Source organism: Globicephala melas, chromosome X, assembly GCF_963455315.2.
Source record: "Globicephala melas chromosome X, mGloMel1.2, whole genome shotgun sequence".
Lineage (NCBI taxonomy): Eukaryota > Metazoa > Chordata > Mammalia > Artiodactyla > Delphinidae > Globicephala > Globicephala melas.
Window position 1 is genome coordinate 27,317,313 of NC_083335.1, and position 21,211 is coordinate 27,338,523.

At 40.9% G+C, this 21,211-nt stretch overlaps 1 protein-coding gene across 1 annotated transcript; it reads right to left on the reverse strand.

Moving 5' to 3' along the window:
- Positions 1 to 2,781: 2,781 nt before the first annotated feature.
- Positions 2,782 to 11,391, reverse strand: UBE2A (ubiquitin conjugating enzyme E2 A). Its single transcript, XM_030849812.3, has 6 exons — positions 11,125 to 11,391; positions 10,905 to 10,985; positions 10,486 to 10,511; positions 4,506 to 4,595; positions 3,416 to 3,504; positions 2,782 to 3,072 (listed from the first exon to the last, which is right to left on the reverse strand). The coding sequence occupies exons 1-6, from the start codon at positions 11,166 to 11,168 to the stop codon at positions 2,944 to 2,946; spliced, it is 459 nt and encodes a 152-aa protein (XP_030705672.1). The 5' UTR covers positions 11,169 to 11,391; the 3' UTR covers positions 2,782 to 2,943.
- Positions 11,392 to 21,211: the final 9,820 nt, after the last annotated feature.

Sequence of the window (21,211 nt, forward strand, 5' to 3'; positions counted from 1 at the left end):
AGAATGTTGAGAAATGGGTTTGGCAAAAATGAGCTGCTCACAACCCTGCTGTTCTGTTTTGTCCCCTTTTTGTTGGTTCTTGTATTTTCCCTTTCTTTGAGATGGCAGTCGTTTTAACCCAGTAACCTTTGCTATAAAACCTGCGCAGGTACATGAGCAGTTTTAAGTTTTATTTGAATCACTTAAATATATTATACTGAGGAACTAACTCTGCTTTCAGTTATTTTTATAGCTTTGAGGCTCACAGACCTATCGTTTAGATTTTTCCCCTCCCCTTTGATGAGAAAATGAATAGAAATTTCCTGCATTCTGTTGGGATTCTTTTTAAAATAGTATAGGTGCATTCACTGTGCTATGAGTAACTCCTGAAGCTGGAGATCGGTCCTAAAGAAAGGACTTTAATTACAGCTTTGGTTCTTCATCATACCCTCTTTGCCACACCAGCAGGTGCAGAATTGAAGGTTCAAGTTCAATTCTGCCATTTAAAAGGGGACCTCACAAATCTGGTTTATTGTTGTTATAAATTATTGTATGCAGGCAGCCTGTGGCATTTGTTTAAAAAAACTGTAAAGAAAAAAGCCAAATCAGCATTAAACTTTGAAATGAATGATTTGTGGTGCCTTTGACCATGGATATGATGCTTTGGGAGGTCAGCTTGTTGACGCCGTTGTAAGATTTTAAAAGGATTATCCCATGAAAGCAATTGGGAATAGTGTTTCTCAGGAGGTGTACAAAAAAAAAATTAAACTTGCACATTCCCAATCTCACCTTAATTTTTTCAAGTATAAGTAACAGTGTCAATATTTAAGATACCCAGCCACAGGACTTCCCTGGAGGTCCAGTGGTTTCACTGCCGTGGACCCGGGTTCAGTCCCTGGTCGGGGAACTAAGATCCCACAAGCTGCACAGTGTGGCAGAAAAACAAACAAACAAAAAAAAACAGAACAAAAAAAAAGATATCCAGCCACAGTAGGATGAAGAAATTTATGTAAAACTAATCTGCCAAATAAAGACCAATTTAATGTCATTCTACTTTGAAGTAGAAATGGACTTAAGAGAAAGTAAGTGCATTTAAGGATGTTGCTTCTAGGTGAAACTAACCAGTTCATGTGTTCAGTGTAGGATGAGCTCCCTCATGTTGAGGCTCCTTTAAGTGCCATGTCTTAGAGGATGTATGGGTACATACACCATAAGGACTTAATTTCAATTAGCGCCCACCCCCCCTCCCCAAGAAGTGAGTTTCCACAGTCACTGTCCTTGTCTCTAAAATGAGATAGATTGCTCCTCAGAAGAAAGCAGAGTTTTGTTTAAACAAGGTAACATTGAGGATACCTGTACTCCCAAGCTTTACATGAGACTTAAAATACCATTTTATTATTTAGCTTGTTTGTTAGGCTAGGGCTTTTTTAAGAGGTGGAATGTCAGGATCAACAAGTTAGATCTTGGTCTCTGAGGATGCTGGTAAATCTCCAGGTTACTTCTCCCCCCTTACCACAATTTCGTTCCCTCGATTGACTGTAATATGTGCTGAAGTAACTTTGTTTTACCTAATAGATTTACAATCTGTTAGCATGTTTAAAAAAAGCATTAAACACTTATGACTGAAAAGAAAATACGTCCTCTCCAGCAGTATCTACTCTTCTCCCTCTCCCAGAATCTGTATTTTTGCTTTTACCATGATTTTTATTTTAAGGGGGGGAATGAGTAGACATGAGAGTCCAATAAATACATACTAAAAGTTCATACTGAGCTAAAATATAATTATACCTTGACTACAAAATTTTAAGGTTATTTTTATTTACAAGTTTTGAAAAATGTACATTTTTTACATGGGTTACTTGTGCAAAGTTAAATTCAGAAGAGTGATAAATGCACAAAAGGTGACAATGGAACATCAGACAAAACAAGCTTTGTCCCACACTGCTACTTAAAGGTACTGTCAATCTGAAAGTATAAATATCCAAAGAAAGATTACAGACATTGACTTTAAGGTTCTTATAATACTGAAAGGGAGGAAGAAACTAAAGCATGCAGCATTAACAGAGGATTTGAGTGGAAAATAGTTTACCACAGACATGTTCCCTTCCTTGGGTTAATTAAAACTCTAAAAAAAACAATGATTATAAATTTGTTCATCTAGGGTAGCACTGCTCCTTTAAAAGGATTAAAGGATCTCCAACCTTCCCTAGCTTAAAAACTAATGATTGTTTCCATTCCTCTGCTCCCACACCTCTTTAAAAAGTGAAAATCCAGAAGACTTCAGTATTCTGAATCTTAGCTTGGGTGTGTCCATTGAACACCTTGCAAGGAGAGGAAGTGTCAGTTACTGTGCTGCACTCCTTTGGCTGAGCCCTTTAACATTCTCCTTCCTACCAGTACAAAACACAACTCGTTAGTTTGATATTAGTATCATAGCCTTTTTAGCTTCCATTGCTCTTTCAAAATGAGTGTTTATGTGGATTTGTTTCCCTGTTTTCTATAGGCCATATTCCAAAAATTCACTTCTAAATCCAACAAAAGTGAAGGACCAGCCAGGGTGAAACTCTTCAATAATCATTCTGTTAAAAATAACATTCTGGTCATCAAGCTATGCATAAGCACCACTTGTAAATTCATTCATTTTAAAAGCTTAGTGTAAAGTACAGTAACACAATACTGCCATAAAACTGGAAATGAGATACAACAGGAAAGGAATTAATTAAGCATTAGTGACTTTTTGCACGTAACCCAGGTACAGTACATTTGATCTCATAGAGGGTGTTTTCTGATGTTTAAGGAGAGGGTAGAAGGGGTAGGAAAAGCCTGGCAAGGGAAGATGGAAACAGCACAACAGCTATTTTGCTTTTAATAAAGTAAATGTAATGACACTGATGAATAGGAAGGTGACAAACACATCAATATATATTTTTCTTATGACCAGCTGCTTCTTTTCCTGCACCCGGGTCAACAGTCACGCCAGCTCTGTTCTACTATCGCAGAAACACGTTTTTCATACTCCCGCTTGTTCTCCTGGTACAGCTGAGCAGCCTGGCTGTTTGCTGGACTATTGGGATTGGGTTCATCCAAAAGAGACTATAGAGACAATTTGTAAAAAGTCAGTTCCTCAATGCAAATATACATATACATATGGTTGGCTAAAAACTTTGTTCAGGTTTTTCGTACCATCTTATGCAAAACCTGAACGAACTTTCTGGCCAACCCAATATGTATATTCAACACACTCGAATTGTCCTAGGTAGCAGCTAAATTTGCTCTCTTAGCATAATAGTCTACAGTTACATTAATCTGCTAGTAGCTAGGCAAACGTGTATGTTTTCTGGTGGGTTAGGTCTTACCTACTTTTTACTTATGACTTTCAAAAACAATTGCTAATATAAACATATCAAAGGCCATAGTCACATTAAGGAAAATTCACCTGTATGGATGTTAAAATGGAAGACACATCATATGTTGGACTCCAACGGTTCTGAAGTATGTCCAGACATATACTACCATCTGCATAGACTAAGAGCATAGAAGTAGGTTATGTTAAACATAACAAAACCATTAAGGTTTTAATATCATAGTCAAGACAAACACAGTCAAGAATACTTTGCTTTTGAGGTTTAAAAAAGACTACTTAGCTGCCTCTTAGTTACCTTCCTAAAAGTGTCATAATCACTACTAGTGAAACAGGATGATCAGAGAATGTCAAACATAATCAGTATAAAACTGGAGGATACCTAACGCTTGTTATTCTGAAAAGACTGCCCTGTTATCCAGGAAACCACGCACAATTTTTAAGAGGGTTCCTCATCATTGACAGACTTATGGGAAATTCACTCCACTAAATTTTTAAACTTTATCTCCTATCTGAAATAACCAAGATAGCTCAGAGTTCACAAGGTTTCATTTTGGTGTGAAGATAAAAATATCTGATACCCTGGAAAATACATTATTAACCTGAATAAAAGGCAACTTGTTCTAGGCTTACTACTAGAAAAAAAAATAAAAGAGCAAAATAGTAAGTTAGAATCACCTGTGGCACTTTTCCAATATACCGTATACCTGGACTCAACCACAGAATCTGATATTCAGTGGGTCTGGAGTGGGGCCGGGACATCCATGGCTTTTAAATGTCCCACGCTAATGCTGATCTGCATCCAAAGCTGAAAACTATTGCTCTAAATGCTAGTGAAAATAATCACAACACAAAACTACCCCAATCTGGCCTTACATTAAAAGGAAACCTCAAGAACATCCTTATTTTTGTTTAGTAAGTAAATGACAAAATCATCAAAACCAGGAGGCTCTCAGATTCCAAGCAAAGGCAATGTCCCTTCACTGCTTCAGTTCTAGGACCACAGACCAAGACAGCAACAGACCACCATGAACAAGTTCAGCTTTCAGGAAACAGCAAGATGCCTAGACAAATACTCAGGTGCTACAGACAAATAGGAAATGTGGAATACCTCCCAAATAAACAGTGTAGTAGTTTGAAATACTGTATTAAAAGTGATACTTGCCATTTGGATGAAACATCTTAGAGACAAATCTAACCGTAGGTGGCTTATTCGGATATTCTTCAGTGAATTCTATTGTAAGCTTAAAGGTTCCTGTAATTAGAAAAGAAAGGGTTAAGAAAACCTACTTATCACTTTGTTCGGTAGTACTTTGTTTTTAATACTACATGACTTCTTTTTTCAAATATTATATGAAATAATGCAAAGATATAGAGTAGAGAGGAAAGAGACCAGGTAAGAGATACAGCTCCAGAGACTGCCCTAAAAATGGACAGACACTGTAAGAACCATCACTCAAAGGTGATTTGTTTTCTGTTTTTCCATTATTCTCCCCCAAACTTAAATACAGCCATTTTAAACTCAAAATTACTGCCTGCAGGATAACTTTAGCCACTGTACATTTTGAAGACATCCTTAAAATGACAAGCAACTAGAGCCAAAACGTGGCCTTCCTCCTTGAGAAGACTGAAAGACCTTAATAAAGGCCAATTTTAATCAGCTGTCATCTTAAATGGTGATTTTTAAATGCACTAGAAAGAATGAGAGCACAAAGTTCAAAAACCAATGCTAGAAATACAAATCAGTAATCAAATTATTTTTAAAATAGCAGGAAATAAGAAAAGTGTTCACTGGCTCCTCTTCATGTAATAGCAACTCTATAATGAAAACATAATTGAATGTAAGCCAGAAAAAACTTCACAGTCCCTCTTTAAAACCCTCAAGTATGACTCACAAGCTACTTCACTATAAAACCAACTCAATTATTCACACTAATGGTAGGAATTAATGGCAGAAATAATTAAAAAATCATATTAGATTGCATTCATGTCTCCAGTAAATTTCTTTCTAATGATGTTTACGCTACTATTGAAACAAATTATTTTTCTTGAATATGTGTCAACTAAGGTAGCAGGAGGCCCTAAAGTATACTAAGTTAACAGACTTATTTATAAGAAATGGACAAACTGGATCTCATTCAAGAATTGCTGGGGACTTCCCTGGCGGTCCAGTGTTTAGGACTCTGCGCTTCTACTGCAGGGGACACTGGTTCGATCCCTGGCCGGGGAACTAAGATCCCACATGCCCCACAGCACGCCCCCGCCCCCCACCAAAAAAGAATTGTTGGATGTTGTGATTTGGGGAAATTATTTTCTTCAAAATGTTATTTTTAATTGGGTTTAATAAATTCAAGAAAACAACTGGGCAGCTGTTTTTTCCTGACTGAAATTTCTTGAAGTAATCTTAAGGAATCAGTTATTATCTAAGGTGATGCACGTTCCACTATATTACTCTGGTCCATTTAATAAATTACTTATTCTAATACAATAGACCACACTTCAGATAGAGTATAATTTGTTACTGGTTCCTTCGAGTTAGCAATTTATTTCCTCCTTGCTTCCATTCCTCCTTTCCACTTAAGAAAAAAAGACTATAGGGCTTCCCTGGTGGCACCGTGGTTGAGAGTCCGCCTGCCGATGCAGGGGGCACGGGTACGTGCCCCGGTCCGGGAGGATCCCACATGCCACGGAGCAACTAAGCCCGTGTGCCACAAACTACTGAGCCTGTGCTCTAGAGCCCGCGAGCCACAACTACTCAAGCCCGCGTGCCACAACTAATGAAGCCCACGCGCCTAGAGCCCGTGCTCTGCAACAAGAAGCCACCGCAATGAGAAGCCCGCGCACTGCAACGAAGAGTAACCCCCGCTTGCCGCAACTAGAGAAAGCCTGTGCAGCCACAAAAACCCAACGCAGCCAAATATAAATAAATAAATATATAAAAATTTAAAAATGCAACATATGGAGACATATTATATTCCCCAACTATAGTTACTCCCTAAACTTGAAAGTCAGATCTGAAGTTACTATGTATTATAACTAAGGACAAAAAGCAAAATATTTTGGAATGGATAAACATGCTATAGTCCATCAGAACACATTTCACCTTTATCACACCTGGTCATAACTCTTCCTATTTTTGAGGAAGAAAGCATAGTTCTTTCTTTTCAGTTCTATGATATTATAATACGCAAGAAAAAGTGGGAATGAGTGTTAGTTCAAAACTCTGAGCTTCCTTATGTATCTCAAGTATAAACACATTTGGCTCAGTGTTGATACCCGCTTAAATTATAGCTTAGAGATTTATCATCAAGAAATTGCTCTAAAAAAACTGCTCTAAAATTGGGCAGATTTAATAGCATGCAGAGCTCCCAGGTACTTTAAATTAAAACCATCATTAAATATGATACCTAAAGGTGGTAAAGTCACACAGAAGGCAGGCGTAGGTGGAAACAGTGGAGTGCAGTGGGGCAGAGCAGAAGCTTTGCAGTCAGACAGATCTGGGTTCAAATCCTTGCTTTGCTACTTGCTAGTTATGAAACCTTTGGGGAAACTGCTCAACTTGAGTAAACCTCAAGTTCCTCATCTGTAAAATAGGGTTAATAATAGTACCTGCTACATAACATTGTTGTGAGGTTTAAATGAGGGAAAGACGCACAGTGACACAAAATAAGTGCTTCATAAATATTTTAGTTACAGTAATTCTACAGTTTCATATCTCTAGACCCAGCTGAAGGAGGCAAAACCCAAAAATCCAAACTTCACTATCAGTAAGAAAAATACAATTAATGAATTCAAATATTAAATAGTACTTTCTTTCTGACCTACATCAATCACAGTGAAAGCAAGTTGAGTACATACGCTGGTGGCTCACAAAACCCTTGACTTGAACTTTCTGCCTAATGCTTGCCTAAAAGTTCAATAAGGTGGTTACCTAGCTACCAAAGAAGTTAATCAAGTCTTTAAGAACAGCTCATTTAATATCTTGAGAAGTGAAACCAAGATAATTTATATTCAATGTGAATATAAATTAGGACGTACCTAAATCTTACTCAAAGCACACATTTAAAGGGATATTTCATACTTTTAGCCACCTTAAACAATGAGAACCTCTTTAGTACAACTCTCAATCCAATTTCTGAGGTCCAAAACAAATGTTAAGGAAATTTAAAATCTGAGAATTAATACTACGCAATCGAGACTAGAGCTTGTCCTCTGAATATTTAGGCGGCTAGGCTTTAAAATAATTGGAAACTGAAGCCTCACCATTGTTGTATACAATCTGTACTGATTTTTTTATCTTCCTGAGGAGGTCACAATATTGTAAGGAAAGTATAAATTAATCCATCTATGTATAGGGACCAGGAAAATTATATAAATGAGTTAAATGGCGGGTGTATGGCAATAGGGAGTGATATGGTTAAAGCAGAGAGTGTATGTTCTGCCTGTCACAAATTCAATTTTTTGAAAATATTGTATTGGCCAAAGAAAGCACCTCTGTAGGTGTTTCCTGCCATTTAGCCACCAGTCTGTGACCCCTGAGGAGAAAGCAAAGTACATGTACTTAAAAAATTCTTTTTGGATGACTGAAAAAAGTCTGATTTTTAAGATAATACCTAAATACTCTTCATCATAGGATTTATTTACCTTAAGAACACCCCTAGTGGACTTTGATTCATTTTTTTTAAAAGACACCAAATTCTTAAGAATACATCTATTATGAAAATCAAGTACTGGTATCTTACTGTGTCTATTAACAATTTTCAGATGATGTGATGGAGGATACATTGTTCCTTAACCTTCGTATTCAGCATACATACCAAGATATTTTATGAGGAAGTATTTCCCCCCAATGTTTTATTTGGTAGTGTAAGCTCTTGGGAACATAGTCCTCTTACCTTCAAGTGTGTAAAGTTAAATCAAATACCTTTAAGAGTTCCTTTTCTTAAAATTTCATCTCTTTAACTAGGGTCTGGCTGTTCCAGAAACCTCCACTACAAATGGTTTACAAGGAAGCAGCAAAAGTAGTTTTGGAGCTGTTGATTTATATAACACATTGGCAACAGCAAAATCAACTATGCCACTTGTCCCTAATTGGGCCTTTCCAGTAAATTCCCTAACTGTAAATAACAGGGATTTTTAAATGGTCAAAAAATTTCTTGTAAACTTGGTCAGTGTTCTAGACACCTGAGAAAGCATCCATGGATAGCAGACTGCTCAAAAGAATGAATGAGAAAAGGGTACTGTCATTTAGCCTGAGTAATTCCTTTCAGCAATGTCAGGGCGGAGATACACATCATCAAAAAAAGAGCCAGTAATGTCAAGGGGGAAGGTCCAGGTAGATAATGGATTCCACAAGTACCTTTTCAACTCATACCACTTAAAACGAGAGAAGCACCCTTGAAATATTTAAGTTGCCAACCCCAGCAAAGTGGTGTACTAGTAATAAAGCTGTGCCCAGTGTAAAGCAGTCTGAGTAAAATCAGGAGGAAAAAAGAAGCCAATGAAAACAAAGCCTGCTGGAGCTAAAGCAAATACACAGCTAATCTGCACATAAAACTTAAGTATGAAGAACTAGCACCAATCTAGTAGAGGAAAATTAAGCTTAGCTAGCTCTTGCTACAGATCAGGATCAGTTCAAATGATTTACTGCACCAAAGTATCAATAGTATGGCTTGAGGATCACACTCCCCTGCTGTCATTTCTTTTTATTGCAGCACTGAAGAGCAGTGATATCCACCCAGTGGGTGAAGGTAGAGAGGAAACTACAAGTATTTAGGCTATTGTCTACAGTCTTCTAGGGAAATGTGAGTGTTTGAGACAAATCATAGAATTGGTTAATATTGACCTACCTCACAACATCTTGTGGTTGGTAGCATCAAAAAGCAAAGTGACTTGGCAACATAAGTTTGTACTTAGTAGTTTGCAGAAATGTTTTTGTTCCTGCCTTCAAACTGAGTTATGTGCATATGTGTGTGCATATGTGTGTGCATATGTGTACAATATCTCTCAAATGCTACGTGACCAAAGGAAGGTAAGTCATTGAGAAAAAAATAACAGAAAGATCCTTTTCTTTTTAAAAATACCTCAAGATATTAAAGATGTCGATTAGTAGTTCAAATACTTTTAATCATCTTTTTAAATGTATTAAGCTTTCAAAAACAATTAACTACATACACACAAACACACACACACACATAACTGAATGCACTAAAACTATATCAATGTTAATTTCCTGGTTGTGCATAGTCATTCAAGATGACTTGTTACCAAAGGGGCGGGGGCGCAGGTGAAGGGTATACAAGGTCTCTCTGTAATATTATTTATTACAACTGCACATGAACCTATAATTATCTCAAAATAGGAAGCTTTAAAAAATCCTTAAAAAGCAACTAACGTGTGTTTTTAAAGGTCAAACCTAAACCCATTAAAAATCAGGTAACTATAAGTACATGTAGTACCTTGAAGTAGGTTGGACACTGGTCAAGACAGTACATTAAGGCTCCCCTCAACTGTGAAACTGCTTTGAGATACTGACCATCAAGTCTTGATAAAAGCACATACTGAAAACTCATTTAAAAATTAGAAACATTATGCTCAAACTGGCTATTAAAGGTGCCATTAAAGACCATCTTAAAGCAGTGAGGCTGACAGGCACTCAATGCCAGACGGTAGAAACCAGACAATTGTGTGCAAGGGATTCTTGCATCCATTCAACATCCAACAAACACACATTAAGCACCTGCTGAACACAGTTCCCGCCCTTGTGAAGAATTCTGAATCAAATGGTCCCTGGGGTCTCTGAGCCTATCAGCAAGTGGTTGGGTTGACACTTACTCAGTATCTTGATGGGGGGCTGAATTTAGCAGGATCACAGCCCAAACCTCACAGACCCTTAACATCAGTGGTATGATGCTCCTTATACTGCCTTACCCAGATTTTTTTTTAAGAAGCAATAAAAAAGATGCAGTTCTAGTCAAGCGGACAATAGCCAGAACAACCTGCCACAGATTGGATTCCACTCAAGCCTTTAGTAGGCAGAGGCTAGGGAGAAGCGGGTTCCTAAGTAGGAGGCACTTCCAGGATGACTGGGAACCCTTTCCCCAGATGATCAGGCTCCTGAAAGGTGGGTAAAGAAACTCTCTTACCATCCTCAAACGGGGTCCCTTCAGGCCTGCAACACAGAGAAAAAACAATCAGTTCCCGCTTCGGGGCTCCCCTCTCCCCGATTCATCTGAGGAGATGGCTATTACGAGCCCTGCTCGCTCCACCGCTGGTAAACCACCGCTTCCCGGGTCGCAAAACCACTACCAGCAGAGGTCTGGGGCTCAGAAATCCCGGGCAGGCCGCCGCGCCGAAGCGCCACCACTCCCCGCCCCGCCCCCCTTAGTACCCCAAATGGTTCCCCTGGCAGCGGGAACCGAGCTAATCGAGGCACAGGCTCCGGGGAGGCGCCTAGGCCCAGCCAGCCCCAAACACTCTCCCCCTGCCCCCGCCTCCGCACCGGGCCGGTCTCGGAGGGCACATGCGTCCCTAGCCCTCGCCGCCACCCGGAACGCAGACTCACCCAAAAATGACCGCGTTCCAAACCATTATGTTGTTCTCGGACGGAGCCCCGCTGACTCCGGCTGGAGGATCCTCCTGCAACCTTCAAGGAAACAGACAGGGGGCCCGAGATCCGGCACCCGCTCGCGCCGCCAGCCGCCCCGCCGCCCGCCCGGCCCTCCGCCGGCCCCGCCCTGCGCCCCGGCCGCAGCCCCCGGACCCCGGCGTCCCGGGCGGGTTACCTCTTGAAGTCCCTCATGAGGCGCCGCCGAGCCGGGGTGGACATGTCTCTAGCGGGGTCAGGGGTGGGGCATACACCGAGCTCTCGCGTCCCCGCGGGCGGTAAGGCGGCCGAGGAGGCTGAGGAAGCTGAAGGAACCGAGGGGGACGCTCCCAGAGGAACTGCACTGCCTCTCCGAAGTCGAGGGTCTGTCTGGCGCCGGCTGAGCACCACCCCTGAGTAGACGGGGGCTGAACCAACCTAGAAGGAAAGGGCGGGGGTGGAACGCCGATCGCCGGACAGGCCGTACCAAGACGGGGCGGGGGGGGGGACGGAAAGTTGCTTAGGTCATTAAACCCGGGCGGGAGGCGGGGGTGTGGTGAGAGGCGAGCTGCGGGCCACACGTAATTGCCTGGAACTCACTAGGATCGGGTGGTGGAAGGGGGTGCACCTCTATTTGCCAATTCTAAGACGAACCCTGGGAAGCTCTTTTCTGTTTTCCTTTTTCTTTTCCCTTTCTTTCTGTTTTTTTTTTTTTTTTTTTTTTGAGATCAGATCACTTATTAAAGTGAGCACAGTGGCTGAGGGGGGAGAAGAACGATGGAAGTCCCAATCTCGAGATCTCGAGGTGGGAGTGGGTGGAGGCAAAACCGGTTGTCCAAAAGCCGGAAGTCTAGGGGACACACCCCCTGCGGACACGGGAGACTGGGGAGGATGTGTGACTGCTTAAAATGACTGAAAATCCAAAGAATAAATCGACCTCGACTATGAGGTCGAGGGTCCCTTCTCTATGGAATGTGGGTCCGTTCTCTATGGGGTGAATGTGCGGGATTTGGGTCCCAACATTTAGGCCAATGATCACCCCCAAAGCAGAATGAAGTGGTGTTGTGTGTCCTGGGGGAGGGAATGAGAGCTGCAGGCGAGCAGAATGAGGCTTTAGCTTTGGGCACTCACAATTTGGCTCTGGAACCACATTTCCCCTTGGCAGTTCAACAAGCCAAGCAGCTAATATATGTTCAGAAGAGTCCAAGGTATGAGAATATCCGACTGCAGAGAATTGGAAGAGCAGTGAGTCTGAAGTAAAGTAACGGTAAGATGCACGTGAAAAAGCTGCAGGTTGCAGGGAAGAGTCACAGTTAGTATGTGGACCTGCAAAAGCAATAACAGTTTTAAAGAATATTTTTTAAAAGGTCAACCCAAGGGCTTCCCTGGTGGCGCAGTGGTTGAGAGCCCGCCTGCTGATGCAGGGGACACGGGTTCGTGCCCCGGTCCGGGAGGATCCCACATGCCGCGGAGCGGCTTGGGCCCGTGAGCCATGGCCACTGAGCCTGCGCGTCCGGAGCCTGTGCTCCGCAACGGGAGAGCCCACAACAGTGAGAGGCCCGCGTACCGGGAAAAAAAAAAAAAAAAAGTCAACCCAAAATAACATAGAAGGTAGGCAAAATACTCATTTAAGGATTTTTGAAAATATGAGAAAGGTAGGTTTGGGTTAAGTCATGGAGAGTTTTGAATGCCAAGCTAATGGCTTCCTTGGAAGGTGGTTGAGCAGAAAAGCGACATGATCAGAGCTGTGCTCATCAGAGATGGGTCCCAGGACAGCAACTAGGAGACTCTTGAAGTATTCCAGGTGAGAGATACTGAACCAGGCAAAGACAATAAACATGGAAAGGAGGGGATAAATGGAGAGGACCTGGCAACAGATAGAATGTGGGGGCAAGAGAGAGAAAGGAGTCAACTATGGCTCAAGTTCTGGGGACTTCCCTGGCGGTCCAGTGGTTAGGGCTCCGCGCTTCCACTGCAGGGGGCACAGGTTCGATCCCTGGTCCGGGAACTAAGATCCCACAAGCCCCACGGCGCACTGCAGTGTGGTGTGGCCAAACAAACAAACAATGGCTCAAGTTCTAACCTCCAAGATAATTGGGGGTTTGAAGGTGCCATTACCAGAATTACAGAATAGAGAGGGAGGGGCAGTTTTGGGAGAGGACATTTGGGGACTTACTGAATTCATGGGACTAGTGAGACATTCGCATGAAGATGTCCAGAAGATATCAGATGTGCAGGAAATTGTTTTTAACATGGGAGGCAGGAGGCACTTGACAGTGGTAGTGATTCTAGCTGCTGCTTTACAACAAGTACTCTCATGGCCAAGGATTTATATCTCCCATTAACTCCAACGTATCAGTTAAGGCAAATCTCCCTAATAGCATCACATTATGGCTGTGATGGGAAGGGGTTACAAAAATAAATTAAAAACCTCCTTTTCCTCTAATCTAGGAGCTTGCAGTCTACTAATACGCACATATGAAATCAACAAAAGCAAGGTCTACGAAAGCAAGTGCGTTAGTTTTCTATTGATGTTTAACAAATTACCACAAGCTGTTAGCCAACTTCAGTTCCTTGTGGCTGTAAGACTGAAGGCCCCATTTCCTCAGTGGCTGCCAGCTGGGGACCAGTCTCAGCTCCTAGAGGTTACCTGCATACCTTGCCACGTGGCCTACTCCATCTTCAAAGCCAGCAATAGAGAATTTCTCTCCCATCAGATCCCTCTCACACTTTTTTTTTTTAACGTATATATATTTTTTCATCTCACAGTTTGAATCTCTTTCTTCAGGAAGAGCCCAGTTCACTTTAAGGCCTTATCTGATTAGGTCAGGCCCACCCCAGATAATCTCCTGATCCTAAAATCATCTGATTTGGGACCTTAATTACGTCTACAAATTTGCCTCATAGCAGAACCTAGATTAGTGTTTGACTGAATAGCTGAAAGAAGTGACCAAAAATCTTGAGGAAGGGGGTGGCATCTTAGAATTCTCCCTCCAGAGCAGCAGCAAGATACATAGCAGAAACATGTGAATCCACAGATGCTGAGGGGCTGTACAGCAAGGGAATCATCAGTCTGGTGGGGTTAGAAGAAGCTTCCTGGAATGGGTCTATTTCAAAGTTGTTTCAGAAGAGATGAAAGCAGGGCTTGGGAGGGAGAAACTCAAGCAGTTTCTATGAGGGCAACAGCACGAGCATGGACATGGAGCTTAACCAGGATCTGGGGATAGTGGGCAGATTAGAGTGGCTAATGCAGACCGACGAGACCTTGGCTTGGAAAAGTGAGGATGACAGAAGTTAATTAAATGCCCTCAAATGCGAGGATGAGGAATTTAGGCTTGATAGGCAGCTTTTGTAGGTGTTTGAGTCCAAGAGAGATGTACTGAAAACATCCTACTGAGAAGCAGCATATAATGTACTGGAGAGGAGGAGAGGGTCTGGGAGGCTCCTGGATATAAGGGACTGGGTATAAATGTCTAAAACTCATTGAAGGCTAGAGATGTGTTTGAGTTTGTTGCAGGCCTGTTTTCTGCAACTCCTTTGCTGTATAGCTAAGGAATAGCTCTTTGACTACCTAATGAGGAAAAATCAAGAGCATGAACCGAAGCAGTTTGGAAGCCCTGGGGCACCGGGATGTGGGGAGAGTGTTCCCTGACTGCACAATGGAATTGCTTTGCAGGAACGCTGTGCCCTCACATTCCCCATCAGAAGCAGGGTTGTCATAGCAAGCAGCACACAGAAGATTGTTCTCCAGCACAGGCGATTATAGGGCTGGAATATACTAACTATAGCAGAGCTGGCCGAGCATCCCTTCCACCCCATTCTCACCTTGACATCTTGAAGAAATACCCTCTTCACAGGCAAGCATCCCCCCTTCCCCCCAAGAACAGGGGTCAAGAAACTAGAGGTCCTTTTCAATTTAAAGAAAAGTGTGTTAGCAATGCAGCTGCAGAGAAGATTAAAAATTCCAAATTGTTCAGAGGCAAGGATCTGAGCATTTTCCTAAAAGGGAGGAAAAATATGGGACTATATGACTAGGGAAATTGTGGAATTTTGTTCTTGTTTTCAAAATGCAGAATAGATTGTGATTTTCCTCGACTATTTGGGGTTGGAGAGAGAAACCAAATAAAATATCATTTCCTGCCTTATGAGGCTGGGAGTTTGTATTTCTGTTAGCCAGTGAAGGCAAGGAATTTTATTTTTCTATAGTTCCCACTTCTATCAATAAAATTCAGTACAAATGACAACCAAGGAACAACAGAAAATAAAATCAAAAGATTTTTCTTGACTCCAATAATCTTGGAAGACAAATCAAGAGGATCACCTACACAGGAGACACCAGTTGTCACAGTGTGTGTTCTTGGCAGTAAAGGTAGTAGTATGCTGTCCATTTATAGCCCCTAGAACACAAGGAGAGAAAGAGATAGGGGGAGGGAGAGAGGAGAGAGAAATGGTGAAGCTTAGAGAAATGGGGAAATTAGGGCCATGAACATAGGCTTTCACTACCTGCTGAACTGCTGAATAGAGGAAAACAAAGGCATGGCTGAATAATGCACCCCTCCTCAAGATCTCCATGTGGTAATCTCCATGTCCTAAACCTGTGAACATGTTACCTTATATGGCAAAAGGGACTTTGCAGATGTGATTAAATTTAGAATCTTGAGATACGGAGATTATCCAGGATTAAACAGGTGGCCCTGATAATAATCACATGGGTCCTTATAAAAGGAAAGGAGGAGTCTGAATTCAGAGAGAAGGCCCTGTGATGATGGCAGTAGAGATTGGAGTGATGCAGCTACCAGCCGAGGAGCCAAGGGTTGCTGGCAGCCTCTAGAAGCTGGAAGAGGCAGAGAATGACTTTTCCACTGGAGCCTCTAGGAGCAATCAGCCTGGATGACACCTTGACTTTAGACCAGTGAGATTGATTTTGGACTTCTGATCTCCAGAACCCTAAGATAACAAATTTGAATTTTCTTAAGCCACTGAGTTTGTGGTAGTTTGTTACAGCAGCAAAAGGAAACTAATACAAATGGCTACAGTGTTGCACATGAGAATTCAAACAAATCAGCCACATCCACCAGCAAACTACAACCGAATCCAGCCTGCCAGCATTCCCCCTATGGCCTGCCGGCTAAGAATGTTTTTCTGTATTTTTAAACGGTTGAAAAAAAAATCAAAAGAAGAATAGTATTTAATCATATTTCATGACACATGAAGATGACATGAAATTCAAATTTCAATGTCCATAAATAAAGTTTTCACTATGGCTGCTTTCGTGCTGCAATAGCAGAGTGGAGTAGCTGTGACAGAAAGTGTATGTGGTGCTCTCATCACTTCCCACTGTTGGTCGGTACACTACGAACCATGGTGACACAGTTATATCTCAACAGCATTTTGGGTACCACTCGTATCACTTGTGTTTTGGCATTATTATTATTTTTTTATTACAAGTGCATACCTAGCATGTCAAAACAAGAAAATAAAAGTGGATTTTGAATGTTGTGCTTTTAAGGCACAGTGGAGTGTAGATTACTTGGTCATCAATTTAGATGTTAAAACACTGTGTTTATTACACAATGACGCTGTAGCATGGCTAAAAGAATATGATATACATCGACATTACCAAACTAAATGCTCATTACAATGTTCCCAGTTCACAGGAAAGCAATAGTTAGAAAAATTAGAAAGTTTAAAATAGAATATCTTACCATAGCAAAATTCTTCACAAAAATTAAAAATGAAAATGAGGTTGCTGCCAAAGTAAGTTTCTGAGTGGCTCATTTGTTAGCCAAGCAAGGAAAGCCATCTACTGATGGTGAGTTAATTAAATCGTGTTTGATTGCAGAAGCCAAAGAAATGTGTCCAGGGAAAATAAACTTTTTAAAGACTATTAGCCTTTCACCAAGAACAGCAGCTCAAAAAGTTGAGGACATTGGAAGCAACATCAATAGTCATTTAAAAAGCAGGGCAAATTATTTCAAGTGGTTTTCCTTGTCTCTTTATAAGTTGACAGATCTTAATAATACTCCTCAGATGTTGTTGTTTATTTGAAGAGTCAATGCTGAGTTTAAAGCGATGGAAGAATTGGCCTGTATGGATAATCTGTAGATGATGGCAAATGAGAATATTTTCAAAAAAGTCAAGAGACCACTAATTCAATACAACCTGAAGCAGAATCTGCTAAGATGCATTTCAAACATGTATGAAGAAGAAAAAGGCTTAGCTGGACAAATGTACAAAGCTTGCGAAAATGTAAGTTGTTTAAATCCTATAGTTATTTGTTACATATTATTGAACAGCAGGTACTTCGCAGGAAAATATTTTAATCTATCGTGTGTTATTCAACCATTCGTGTCAACGGTGAACTTCATTCACTCTCATGGACTAAACCATTGTCAATTTCATGAATTTTTGTCAGAAAAAGAGGCTGAATATTCTGACTTGCCCTACCAACAGCAGTTCAACAACTTAGCAGTTATAAGGTTTTTTGTTGTTGTTTTGTTTGTTTGTTTTTGTATTTTTATAGCTCGTGGCTGGGATTGAGAATTTTCTGAGCCAGAAGAATCACCCTCAACCACTATTATTGAACACTGAATGGAATTAGCTTCTGCTGTAGAGGTAACAATGTTACTTAATAAATTTAACCTAAACTTACAAGGCAAAACGCTGCTTACATGTGAAATTTATACTGCAGTGAAATCACTTCGATGACAACTGACAGTTTTTGAACCACAAGTAATGTCTAGTTACTTAATTGCTTCCCGTGCTGTCAAATGTTAAAACAAAAAAATCAAGATTTGCAATCCCACACAAATTTGCAGTGGATATCTTTTCTGAGCTCAGATTACAGTTCCAGTGGTGCTTTTTGGACCCTGATGCAAGTGCAAAGGAAATTTCTGTATTTCAAAAGCAATTTAACTGTGCAGTTGAGGAGCTTCCAACTAAACTTCAGTTGGAATTGATTATTCTGCAATGTAACAACATACTGAAAGGCAAATGTCAAGAGAAGAATCTGATAGAATTCTATAAGTGCCATCTAAGAGATGAATATGCTCAATTAAAACTCAGATGCCTGTGGATTTTTTTTTACATGCCTATGAAGCCAGTTCTCTTAAACTAGAATTGGATTCATAAGCATGTAACCTGTACAATTGCATAGAGCTCTGCTTTCAGAAGGACCTTGCATTTGACTTAATGCTCAATTGTCACCATTTTGCAATTCTTTTTTTAAAAATTTATTTATTTATCTGTCTATTTATTTTTGGCTGCGCCGGGTCTTAGTTGCGGCACGTGGGATCTTCACTGCAGCATGTGGTATCTTTTAGTTTTGGCATGTGGGCTCTTAGTTGCAGCATGCATGTGAGATCTAGTTCCCCGACCAGGGATTGAACCCAGGCCCTCTGCATTGGGAGCATGGAGTCTTACCCACTGGACCACTGGGGAAGTCCGGAGGTGCCTGTGGATTGATATCAGTATATGGCAGTACTTATCTGTGTTAAGATTTTTCTCAAAGATGAAATACATAAATCTCATTACAGATAAGCATTAATGGATAAATATATGTAACAGATTTTTTATTAAGACCTTTATTAACAGGTGCTTGCAGTTTGTTAACTCTTAAAAAAATCAAGTTGTAAACTTTTATTACAGATTAAAAGTGAGGTTCCTAAAAACCTTGACCAATTGAAACAAGTTAAAAACCTTTAAAAATATATTGAAAAAAAAAACAAAAACAGGGGAATTCCCTGGCGGTCCAGTGGTTAGGACTCTGCGCTTCCACTGCGCTTCCAGGGCACAGGTTCCACCCCTGGTCGGGGAACTAAGATCCCACATGCTGCGCGGCACGGCCAAAAATAATAATAATAATAAGTGTATTGAGATTGTAACTGATTTGATGATAGGAAACACTCACTTTGAACCCTAATTAAGTGAAATATTATCCTCTCCATAAAAGAATGCCATTCTTATTAGGAGATCTGTATTATGCAAAAATTATACTCAGTTATTATTATATTTTGAATTTCATTGATAAAACATTTGTGGAAATATGTTTTCTCTCGTTATATAAGTACCTACATAATGTTCTTGATTTTTCCTCTTGGCTCTCAAAGGCTAAAATATTTACTCTCTAGCCCTTTACCCACCCCTGCGCTTGACTGAGCCACTTAAGGGAGGGAGACTATTTATAATTGATCACTATGCAACCAGTATGTAGCACAGTGCCTAACACACAGTAGAAGATCAATAAATACTATTATAAAGAACATAGAATCATAGGGATGACACTGGACTAATATCTAAGGAGCAAACGCTATGATTCTTTAAGACTTGACATTTCTTTTCTACTTTATTAACTCATGTTCATTTGAGGGCTAGCAGATTGCTTTAAATTCTCATTGGTTTACATCTTGTGTATCTTGAATACTACACTTCTTCCAGCTAACCTGTCAGTTTTCTGGTCACCAGCTCCTGCTTCCTTCAGTAAGTTCTCTGTTAAAAATCCACTATTTTGGTGTCATCACTTGAAGCTATCCAATGTAAACTGTCTCAATGTCTTTATTCTGGATTGCCCCAGGCTCTGGTCCTCCACAGAGAGCATTTTGGGAGAGTTTCTGGGTTGAGGAAGGAAGGGTGGAAGATGTTCCCTAAACCTGTGGCAAATGGGATCATTAAGATGCCTCTATTTGCAAATCATTTACATGATTAAGGTCTAGTATCCAAAAATACATAACGAACTCTCACAATTGAACAATATAATAATAACCCAATTAAAAATGGGCAAAGGATTGGAATAGACATTTCTCCAAAGAAGATAAGCATGTGAAAAGGTGCTCAGTATCATTAACCATCAGAGAAAGGCAAATCAAACTCACGGTGAGATACCACTTCACACTCACCAGGATGGCTGTAATAAAAAAGACAAAGATAATTATTGGTGAGGACGTGAAGAAATCAGAACCCCACATACATTGCTGGTGGTAAATGTAAAACGTAAAATAATAAACTTGCTTTAGAAAACACTCTTAGCAGTTCCTCAAAAAGTTAAACATAAGGTTATCATATGACCCAGCAATTCCACTCTTAAGTAAACACCCAAGAGAACATACGTCCTCACAAAACATAAAAGCATAGAAACACATGTTCTCACAAAAACCTGGACACCAATGTCCATAGCAGCACTACTCTTTATATCACAAAAATGGAAACAACCCAATTGTCCACCAACTGATGAATGAATAAACACAATGTGGTATATCCATACAACAGAATATTATTCAGTCATAAAAAGGAATGAAGTTCCTTTTTACCGATTCATTACTACTTTTTTACTGATTCATGGTACAACAGGGTTGAACCTTGAAAACATAAGTGAAAGAAGCCAGATACCAACAGCCACATATTATATGATTTCATTCATATGAAATGTCCAGAAGAGGCAAATCCAGAGAGAGAAAGTTAGATTAGTAGTTGCCAGTGGCTGGGAAAAAGGTGGGGAGAGTGACTGCTAAGGGATATGGGATTTCTTTTGGGGATGATGAAATATTAGGTAGTGGTGATAGTTGCAAAACTCTGTGAATGTGCTAAAACCCACTGAATTATACACTTTAAAAGGGTGAATTATGGGACTTCCCTGGTAGCTCAGTTGTTAAGGATCCACCTGCCAATGCAGGGGACACGAGTTCAAGCCCTGGCCCGGGAAGATCCCACATGCTGCGGAGCAACTAAGCCCATGCGCCATAACTACTGAGCCTGCGCTCTAGAGCCCGTGAGCCACAACTACTGAGCTTGCGCGCCACGACTACTGAAGCCCTCGCGCCTAGAGCCCATGTTCTGCAACAAAGGGAAGCCACTGCAGCGAGAAGCCCACGCACCGCAACAGAGTAGCCCCTCTAGCTGCTAAAGAAAGCCTGTGTGTAGCAACGAAAACCCAACACAGCCAAAAAATAAATTAATTTTTTAAAAAGGGTAAATTATGTGAATTATATCTCAATTTTTTTTTTTCGGTACGCGGGCCTCTCACTGCTGTGGCCTCTCCAGCTGCGGAGCACAGGCTCCGGACGCGCAGGCTCAGCGGCCATGGCTCACGGATCCAGCTGCTCCGCGGCATGTGGGATCTTCCCGGACCGGGGCACGAACCCGTGTCCCCTGCATCGGCAGGCGGACTCTCAACCACTGCGCCACCAGGGGAGCCCTAGATCTCAATTTTTAACATTCCTCTACTTCATTAGGTATTCATCCTGAATACAGCCAATCAAAATCATATTTAGAGGCACACCTAAACTCTGTAT

What these genes read in the sequence shown, in the direction of transcription:
- UBE2A (XM_030849812.3), bottom strand. Translation starts at nt 11,168, where the DNA reads ATGTCCACCCCGGCTCGGCGGCGCCTCATGAGGGACTTCAAGAG. An exon ending in AGGGACCCCGTTTGAGGATG is followed by an intron (nt 4,596 to 10,485) that starts GTAAGAGAGTTT and finishes TTCTAATTACAG; the next exon opens with GAACCTTTAAGCTTACAATA. An exon ending in CCATTTTAACATCCATACAG is followed by an intron (nt 3,073 to 3,415) that starts GTGAATTTTCCT and finishes TTGTCTCTATAG; the next exon opens with TCTCTTTTGGATGAACCCAA.